Raw genomic sequence first — 10603 nt, forward strand, 5'->3', positions numbered from 1 at the left:
TCCTCATTTTGCCTCTATGTAAACCCACTCACTCTCTCTCTCTTTATTCTCTCTCCGCTTTTTCTTTCCTCTCTCATTTTCTCCCCGTCACTCTCAAGAGCACCACCACTACTTGCCAGAACTCCTCCATCCGACCACCGATCGGAGCCATCGACCAACCGACCAAAAGCGCCCGACCACCATGATCATTTCCCAACCCTCCACACAAATCGCATCGATCCGGCCACCTCCGACGACATCTCCGTCAACGGTCCCATATTTGGACTTTACGCGCCAAGGCGCACGTTACCCAACCATTTTTCAGCCAGATAGCTACCGGAATCTGACAGCCCAATGCAACTTACATTGTTTAAGAATAATGGAATTCGTCAATTCGTGCATCCAACCACCTCCAGCAACAGTGTAATTTGTTTTCTCATTTTTTATTTTTTTTTGCATATTTTGGAAGTTGCACTGTATTGAAAACAATGTAACAATGTGTTTAACACTTATTTGAATGAATATGTTTTTGAGACAATTTATTTTACCTTGTTATTCTTGATTGGCTTGTAGACTATTTTTTCTCTAACTTATATATGAAAAACACTGAAAATTGCATTATTTTGTATATATGACAATTCACATTATTCTAGAAATTACATTGTTTTGATAAATTTGACAATTTATTGGGAAAAACACTGTAATAGCAATGTTTGTGTGAAAAAAAATAATGTAATCTCAAGCTTGTATACAAAAAAACTGTGTGCATAAAGCCATATGAGAGAAGATGAAAGTATGAGAGAATATGAAGATAAAAGAGGGAGATTTGATTTTCAAATTTTGAACAAAAGAGAAGTGGAGAGAGAAGAGTGAAATTTAAATTTCAAATGTGTTCTATCCATGTAAGCAGGCTTAAGTGGCAATGCCACATGGGATTGAGAAGATTTGGGACAAAAAGTGTTGGGACAAATAACATTTTCAAAGTTAATATATTTTTTATTTTTTAATGCTAGATATATATTTTGTATTTTTTTAATGCCACGTAAGAAATTTAATTGCCTAAGAGGTTTGAAATCTGACTGTATGAGAGTTCTGGAATATTTTAAAATTTTCAATACTTAAGTTGTAACGTTTGAAAAATGAATAACCGAGTTGAATTTAGTCATATTTTTCAATGATTAAAAGGTGCATTAACCCAAAAAATATGCATTTGAACTTTTTAACCATCAAATACCTAAAATATCCCATCTTTATTAGTGATATTCTAAATATACTGAACTATAAATAAACAAATATTATATATGTAATAATTCATTATAATAATTATTCATATAAATAATATAAATTTTTTACATATATAAATATGTAAAAATTTATTGTTAATTTTTAGTGTTGAATGTGTCCCTTCATTGAATATATGACTAATTCACTTGAAATGTCGAATAATTTGACGATTGATTGTCTTTGTTTTATAATTAATTCTTCCTGTATATAGTTTGTCACAACATTTGAGACGCCATATATATGCATATTATAATAACTTTTTACATATATATATATATATATATCAACAAAAATTGAAGCAAACACCCACATCATTTGAAACAACATATATATATATATATATTATAATTTGAAATAGCATTTTAAAACATGATATACTTCTCAAATTATTTCCCAAAAGCACCTTAATAATCAACCCATAAACATATGATTTCGAAAATTTCAATTATCTGGAGCGTAATTTCAAATTAAATTTGTGTACATTTTAAACATCTTGTCAAAAGTGGCAATTTCGAAATTAACCGGAAACAGTAAGGCAATTACGAGACTCAGAAATGGCAACGATACCAAATCGCCAGCGTCCAGGCGGTGAATCACATGTGTAATAGATCCCGTCGTTGCCGGCCCAGGTCGGATACCATCCCCATACGGTGTCGTCTCCTTTGACTGTGAAGTCTCGCCAGTTATATCTCTCAAAATTCCTTTACAAAAGTCTCACCATTTTCAGAGTGAGAGTATCACAGAGAGAGAGAGGGAGAGAGAGGACTGTAGAAGTAAAGCATCACTTCTTTGGCCGTCACTGTTTGCTCTTTCTGTGGTATTGTTTCTCTATCGTCTTCGTCTCCATTTCTACTAATGTATTCGCACACAGTTATTTTGGTATGAAATCCCTGCTTACTAGATTGATTTTGTTTCTGTCGCGGAATCCTGTTGAAACGTGAAATTGCAGAAGATGAATCACGATCTGTGAGGGATTTTATGGCGAGATCTTGACGTTCTGTGATTTTATATTATAAATTTGTGTTTGTTCCTTTTGTATTTATTCTCTGGTTTTGAATTTTTGAGTTTATTCTGGATATTTGTAGATCCTTATTTCGTTAGGTGTTCTTTGGAATTGAATTGTTTTGATTGTAGCTAGATTTAGTGACAAGGGCTTGATCAGTAATACTCAACTTGATTAGTGATATTTGTTTACCATATGTGAGTCCAAAAGGGGGCATAAATCAAGAATTATTATGCTGTAGATTGGTTGTTGAATTGTAATTGTTTTGCCTAGGAAATCAGATTATAAACCCATAGATTCTTTAACAGTGTATGCAATTGACAGGATGTTTTTCGTTTTTGTTTTCATTTTTATTTTAAAATGGTGTGAATGAGGATTTTTTATGGATTTTTTTTTCAATTGGAACTTTTAATGGACGTTTCACATGTGATAGATTCACCATACACTGTCTTGGAGTGTGTATATATTGCACATCCATTTTGTAATCTACATTGCTCTTTGAACACAATAGACTATGAGTAGAGTAGTAGACTGTGAGTCTGTTGCATTAAGATCTATTGATGTTGCCTGTTTATTATATTTAGTGCCAAGTGATGCTTATACGAGGGGGATATCTTTGTAAGTTATATACGTAGGTAGGCGGAGCAAGAACTGCGCCAGAAAGAAATGAAAAGTAGTAAGTGAAGCGTTGGGTTGAGTGGATAGAGGCTATAGATAGTGTACTAGTTTCGGGCAATAGGGATTCAGTTAGAGGAAATGATTAGAAATCATTCATGATCGAGAAGGATATAGTTTCAAAGTGCTCAAGTGGAGAAGATTGTAGCATTAGAAGATGACATATGTCAGCTTCTAGGCAGCACCGACTCGGATACGGCAACACGGGATGCGGGTGCGGGGACACATTGATTCGTAAATCCTCAAAGAATCCAGGATACGGGTGCGGGAGGACTCGGTAAATAAAAGATTTTTTTATATATATTAATCCAAAGTTTCATTGATGATTATGACCATTGTCATCTAAATATTGGTGTCGGTAAAACTCAACTATCAAAAGTTATTAGCTATATTAAGCCTTAGGCAAACCCAAGCCCAAGTTCTAAAAGTTTGTGCCTTAAATTGTTGTCTGCAAAGGAGTTTAGGTAGACTCGAATTGTCTGCAAAGGCGTCTGTCTAATATTTATAAGTCAGACTGAAATTGTTCTAGTGGAGATGACAGTTGGCAATTGAGTTTTACTGAAGATGACAGATGTCTATTGGGTTTATATGTTGATAACAGATAAATCCCATACGATTGAAATTGTTATTCAATGCCAGGCATCCCACACGAGTCATCATACGTATTATGCCGAGTCCCTGCCGCATCCGCGTCCTTGCCGCACTCAGTGCGGGTGCGACGGCAGTTTTGGCGTGTCGGTGCTGCCTAGGTCAGCTTGTTGTTGGGCAAGATGGTTGTGTTTCTCCTTCACCATGTGCTCTCAACAGTGTCTTGTCTCAGGAAAAATAGGGATAGACTGCAGGTATGCCATATATCATAGAGTTGCAAAATTAGTACAAGACATGCTTTAATTAGGTATAAATATGTTTAAGCATGGAGTATTTATATCATTGGATTTGATGTACTCCTTTACCGTTAGTAAAAATCTTAAGAAAAAATAGGATCTTCAGTTCCTTCATCTGCCTGACACGGATTAGATTTTACCCGCACGACTTGATTTCAGTGGAGATCATAGGCTAATGAATTCAATTAAAGAAATGAAATGAAAAACTTTCTTAGAAAACTGGTTTTTCTTCTTGGGTTTAAGTTGAGGTTTTTACGCACTTGCCCCACATTATCAATTCTATGACCCTTCTCATGTTCATGAAAATATTTTCTATTTGTTTTTCTTTTGTTGGCATTTGTCATTATTATTTATATCCTATAGCATCATATCGAGGTAATTTTACTTTTTGTTTCAGATTTATTCTGAACAGTGATGTCAGGGAATGCTCTCAGAGATCTTAACACAGTACCTGCATCTGAGGTAAAGAATGGAATCTGCAGTAAAGGGAGTTTCACGAAACCGTGCAGTGGAAATGCTAACAAAAACATTGGAGAGCGGCAGGCTAAAAACTCTATCCCTTTGGTTTCAACTCCTTCTAATGGAGATGTGAATCCTGGTGTAGAGATAGGTAACTCGGAAGTGGAATACATTGAATCAGAGAACTTGAGTGATGTAGAAGATGTTAGCGCCAGTCTTAAGGTATGAGTATTGCTATTACTTTCTTTGAAGTGGAGAAAAATAGGTCTTTTCTTCCTCTCCCTCGTCCTTCAGGGGTCTTGGGTAGATAAGTTTGGTGCTGATTAGTATTCTTTGAATTTTTCTTGAATTTTTCGAACTTAGATTGCCATCTCTTATGATAAACTTTATGTCATTTCCAGACAATCCTTGCAGGACTTGAGTCTAAAGAATGGGTTATGGTTTGTGAAGCTCTGAATAATGTTCGCCGATTGTCAATATTTCACAAGGAAGACATGCTTGAGATGCTGTAAGTGCCAACTATTATTTAGTGATGAGTGATCTGAGAAAGGACAATGCAATTGTGATTTCCTATGTATAAATCAGGCTCTCTGTGTTTATGCATGTATGACCTATACTTCCATTTATTCTGATGATTCCATATATGTCATCATTTTTTTGTCGAACAGAGGAGACATTAGCCCTTTGATAGTGAAGTCTCTGAAGAATCCAAGAAGTGCTGTTTGTAAGACTGCATGTATGACATCTGCAGATATCTTTAGTGCATACAGTGATCACCTAATTGATTTACTTGATCCTCTGGTAAAATTTTCCCTAAATTTATTCCTCAATTATTATTTTGTTCATTTGTGAATGGTTTCTGCCTCACATGGAATACTACTCTGATTTTTTTTTAATTGAATGTCCATGAGTCCAGCTTGTACAGCTTCTTCTCAAGTCTTCTCAAGACAAAAGATTTGTTTGCGAGGCAGCTGAGAGAGCTTTAATATCCATGACCAGTTGCGTTTCCCCTATATTGCTGTTACCAAAATTGCAACCGAACCTTAAGCATAGGAATCCACGAATTCGAGCAAAGACATCAATGTGCTTTTGTCGAAGTGTTCCACGATTGGTAAGATGTAGTAGTTAGATACACCTCGCTTTGTCTATAAAATTCTTGTATGTCTCTTGCTTTCTTGTTTCTGTGACATTCGTGTGGAAATAATGAACTGTTATATTTTTTTGTCTTAGCTATTGTTTGTCTGCAAGCTTTCATTTACAATTAATAATGTTGTTATGTATGCTTTGTGTGAATGAATCTTTGAGCATCCAACTAGTTGGACAGGTATTATTAGTGAAAAACCTTGTTTGCCAGCATGGAAGTGTTTGTTTTGTGCTTTGTCGTGATGCATGGATTGCTCTCTTAACCTGGAAAGGGATTTTGGAAAGCAGCTTGTTTTAGAATAATAAATTTCTTGTCGAGATTTCCTTTTTACCTAGGATGCTTATGTCATTATGTGGTGTTGGAATTTTTTTGAGATGGCGATTTAGTAGGGCGTGGATGCCCAATATATATTCCACCCACAAAGTCTTAATTATTTAATGTCATACCCACAGGGAGTTGAAGGTATTAAAGCATATGGCATCGAAAAATTGATCCAAGCAGCTGCGTCACAGCTCAGTGACAAGCTTCCAGAGTCCAGGGAGGCTGCACGAACTCTCCTCTTGGAGCTACAAGCTGTGTATGAGAAATGTCATGACCTTACTCCTACAGCTGTTTCTGAAACTCCAGGCTCTTGGGAGCATTTTTGCCAGTCAAAACTCTCTCCTTTAAGTGCACAAGCTGTGCTTCGGGTCACCAATGTTGCTAGAGAGGGTCTTGTTTTGAGTTCCTGACGGGAAGCTATACAATGTGAGTTTTAGGATATTTCTTTATTCTACCACATATATGAGAGAGCTTTAGCAAGAAGTAGCTTGCATTGTTTTGGTTTATTATTATTATTTTTGTAAATACGGTGAGACTTTGAGGTGTTTGGAACAGCAGTCAAGCATTTAGTTGTTTTTCTCCCTGATATTCATCAGCAGATAATAGTCGACTGCATAGCCACCAGTTTCCTCATTCACATGTATGGTGCCTGTTACTTCATATTTTCTTGCTCTAGTCATTGGTCGTTACTGCATTTTCAGCTGCTGTGATTTTAACTCCCTCCTTGGTTCACATTTATGCGCGTACCAAGTTAAAAATTTTAAAGGCCATGGTGAAAGCAATTGATGAAATTAGCCAGCCTGTTTTGGTGCCTTTTTGCAGTTGATCATATTGTTTTACTTTAACCATCAGAAATTTTACTTATAGTTCATCTCTCAGTTTTTCTTCCGGGTTTGCAAGTCTTCTTAGATTGTCGTCACTACCTTCGAATCATGCATTTGGGCTTGGCTTGTAGTTTCGTTTGTTTGCTTCTAGTTCTGAGAAAGGATAAAAAAAAAAAAAACGACTTTGTTCGTAGTTTAGGTACTAGAAAGTGTTTCAATTTTCAACCCAAGAAAAATGATAGCAACAGGTATAGAGATGCTCTGTTTCGATACCAAGAACTCGTTTTGTTATAGATTTTTTTGGCCATATTTTATTATCTCATAAGCATAAGTCATATATATATATATATATAGGAATTCTCCTATAAGTACTCAAAGTAAGGACTTAAAATAAGTATACATGTTTTCACCATTGATTTAAGTGAAATGACTAGTGGGATCCATTGTTTTGGGTCCCACATGTTTTAAATCAATGGTGAAAACATGTGTACTTATTTTAAGTCCTTACTTTGAGTTCTTATAGGATATATATATATATATATATATATATATATATATATATATATATATATGTATGGATATCTCCATTTCATGTCAAAATAGATCTTTTTTTTATACATAGGGTTGTAGAAATCAGATCGATTTCTATCCCGCTTTATTCGAAAGTTTGGAAGTTCGACACACAGACCTACCATTAGGTGTGATTTAATATCAGATGTTGCCACTTGAAGTGGTCACTTTCTCTACCCACTGGGTAGACGAAACGATGAAAGAACATAAACTGCAGCTAACCAAACGTTCAAGGCTAAAAGAGAGTAGACAGAGCAAAGCACTACTATCCAAATAAGACTTGAGCATCCTATGCATTGATTGCATTGATGATTGTTAAAGAGTCACCTTCTAAATGGACATCATGTAAACCCAAACCCTTGGCAAATTGCAGCGCTAAAAGGGCTGAGGAGGCTTCGGCCATTAGCGGGTTTAAAGCCACAAGTCTTATGTCAGAGCATGCCGTCATTGGGAACCCTTGATCATCCCGAATAATGCACCCAAGACTTGTAGTATTCTGATTAAGTCTCACTGCTGCATCAAAATTAATTTTAATTAAACCCGACTGAGGAGGACACCAAGTTGAAGACTGACGAATTTCGTGTGAAAGAATTCTTTCACTTTCCACCGGAATCATTTGCTGCAAGCTACAAATTGATTCTGAAGCCAAATTATAAAATTCTTGAGAGGGGGAGAGCTTCCCCGGTTCCCCCATGCATAAGAGAATTCCGGAGATGCCAAATCACGGAAGCCTAATTTGCAAGCAATGATTCATTGAAAGCCCCAAAGTCATGGAAGCCTAAACCTCCCGGCTCCCATTAATTTAGATTTACATAGCAAGTCCCAGGACAACCAGAAAATACCTTTACGATCCGTAACTCCCCTCCACCAAAATTGATGAATAATACCACTCAGCTCCTTACATAAACTATCTGGGAATCAAAACACCTGCATACTATAGGTGGGTATCGCCTGTAAGATCAATTTAATAAGAACTTCCCGACCAACAAAGGAGAGAGCGATTCTTCCCAGTTTTGAGCTTTCTTCCCCACCTTATCCACCACAAATCTTAGAGATTCGGTCTTTGATCTTCCAATCACAACAAGGAGCCCCGAATAGTTCTCATATGATTTAATTTCTTGCACACCAATAGAAAGTTTCAATAGATCTTTCACCTCACTATTTGCATGTTTGCTAAAAAATTAAAGATGTTTTTTCAACATTTAGCTTCTGCCTTGAAACATCCTCATACTAATCAAGAACTGACCGAACACACTCCCAAGCTTCAATCGTGGCTCGACAAAACAATAGACAATCATCAGTGAAAAACAGATGTGATACCCTGATTCTATCTCCTCCGAAAGGAACCCCCTCCATTTGGCCCATAATCTCAAGTTGAGATAATCTATTACTCAAAGCCTCAGTACAGATGACAAACAAAAGAGGAGAAAGAGGGTCTCCTTGCCTCAACCTATGGGTTGGAATTGCCGGATCACTATAAACACCATTCACAAGGATAAAATACGAAACCGTTCGGATACACAATGAAATCCATCTAATCCACTTGATGTGTCAAATATATACATACATTTGTGCATCCTTTACACATAAGTTCATTGCATTTTGAGTTGATTAAGAGTTAATATTGCCTAAGAAAGCTATATTTGCATATTGTAGGTGTCAAGGCAAGAAAGGGAGGAAAAGAGTGCAAAATGAAGACTTGGAGCCCAGGACTAATTTCCGATCGATCGGCCATAATTTCCGATCGATCGGACCTGCCAAAACACCTAAAAATATCATCGAGACAGATTGTATTTCCGATCGATCGGACTATTCCCGATCGATCGGAGTACTATTCATAGCACTGCGCAGTTTCGCGGAAAAGACCCGAATTCACGTGTTTCTAAGCCAAAACGACCCCAACTTGTTTTGGAAACGACATAAGAGTTTGGAGAAGTATAAAAGGACATAAGATAGGGTTTTGGAAGAGAGTTGGGAGGCTGGGGAGCTGGATTTCGTGCTGCCTCCATGGGAGAGCTTGGAGGTCACCTTGGAGCTTGGAGAAGAAGAGGATCTACAAGGGGGTTTCCTCTCTCCTTTTCTATCCTAGTTTCTATGGTTGATTTCCTTTGTTTAATGATGTATTTTGCTTCCATGAGTGGCTAGATTTCCTACTAGGGTCTTAATGTAACCAAACCTTGAAGATTCAATAAACTTGATTTCCTTATTTCTTGATTTCTCTTTCTCTCTTGATTGTCTATGGGTGTGATTAATGCTTTTGAGTGTTTGGCCATCATTCAATTGATTTGCTGCCTAGATTGAGACCGGAAGGAGATATCTAGGGTTTGCCTCAAGCCATAGATGACATAGGGTGCATGAACCATAGGAATATAGGTTTGTGACTTATGCAATTGCTAAATGATTTCCATAGTTCGTAATGAGTTTTTGATATATTAATCCAATTGTTAGGAATAACAGGGATTTATATTGAAAATACATTTGATGTATCTAGGAATAGAACATTGAATAGGTTGAGAAATTGATTGTCATTATTGAGAGATGAATTAGGGATTAAGGAATCAAGGGAATTGAATTGGATAGGTGAGGTGAAGTTAAGTACCCTAGTGCTTTCCATCCTTGATTTTCATATTTGTGTTTGATTTGTTTTTGTTCTTTTTAATTAGTTTAGTAAAAATCAAAACCAATCGCTAATCATTTTCTCCAATTTACATAATTGTAGCTTGTTTGACATTGATTTCTTTTGCCAACACATCCCTAGTGGAAACGATAATTTACTCATCTTTATATTACTTGTGCGATTTGTGCGCTTGCAATTAAATCCATATCAAGTTTTTGGCGCCGTTGCCGGGGATTGAGGCAATTGTTTTTTTGTGTCAAATTAGGTTTTCAATTGTGTTAATTGGTTTTTATTTTTCTGTAGAAATTCTTTCTCTTGTATGAGCTTGGGAAGACGTTCTATTAATCCGGAATTAATTGGTATTGATTTGGAGATTGAAAGGACTCTTCACAATCTTAGACGGGAGCTTACTAATAATCAAATGGAAGGCATGGGAGACAATCAAGAAAGGGGGAATGTTGGTGATCTTGGTGGAGCTTTAATTGTGAATGATGGTAATGGTAATGGTGGAGGTGCTAATGGAAGAAATGGTGATGAAGCGGTTGAAAACCCTCCTAGGCAATTTGATCATCGATCTCTTGAGGATTGTGCTAAGCCTACTTGGGATACAAACCCTTCAAGCATCCGCTATCCTCCTATCAATGCTACTAATTTTGAGATCAAGCCGGCTATCATCAACATTATCTCTAACTCGGTGGTTTTCTATGGTCTTCCTCATGAAGAGCCCAATGTCCATCTTCGCTCTTTCTTGCATGTGTGCACTACTTTTGGGATTCACGGAGCTTCTAAGGATGCTATTCTCTTGAGGTTATTTCCATTCTCTTTGAGGGATAAAGCTAAGGC

At 36.7% G+C, this 10603-nt stretch overlaps 2 protein-coding genes across 2 annotated transcripts; one reads left to right on the forward strand and one right to left on the reverse strand.

The window, feature by feature from the left end:
- Nucleotides 1-1802: 1802 nt before the first annotated feature.
- On the forward strand, nucleotides 1803-6443 carry LOC120010233. Its single transcript, XM_038860958.1, has 6 exons — nucleotides 1803-2080; nucleotides 4223-4506; nucleotides 4686-4792; nucleotides 4953-5085; nucleotides 5201-5395; nucleotides 5881-6443. Exons 2-6 carry the CDS (start codon nucleotides 4240-4242, stop codon nucleotides 6157-6159), a joined length of 981 nt encoding a protein of 326 aa, XP_038716886.1. The 5' UTR covers nucleotides 1803-2080; nucleotides 4223-4239; the 3' UTR covers nucleotides 6160-6443.
- A 989-nt stretch (nucleotides 6444-7432) lies between these two features.
- On the reverse strand, nucleotides 7433-7837 carry LOC120010553. Its single transcript, XM_038861338.1, has one exon. The coding sequence runs from the start codon at nucleotides 7835-7837 to the stop codon at nucleotides 7433-7435; it is 405 nt and encodes a 134-aa protein (XP_038717266.1).
- Between the last annotated feature and the right edge of the window lie 2766 nt (nucleotides 7838-10603).

This window comes from Tripterygium wilfordii, chromosome 12 (assembly GCF_013401445.1).
Source record: "Tripterygium wilfordii isolate XIE 37 chromosome 12, ASM1340144v1, whole genome shotgun sequence".
NCBI classification, from domain to species: Eukaryota; Viridiplantae; Streptophyta; class Magnoliopsida; order Celastrales; family Celastraceae; genus Tripterygium; species Tripterygium wilfordii.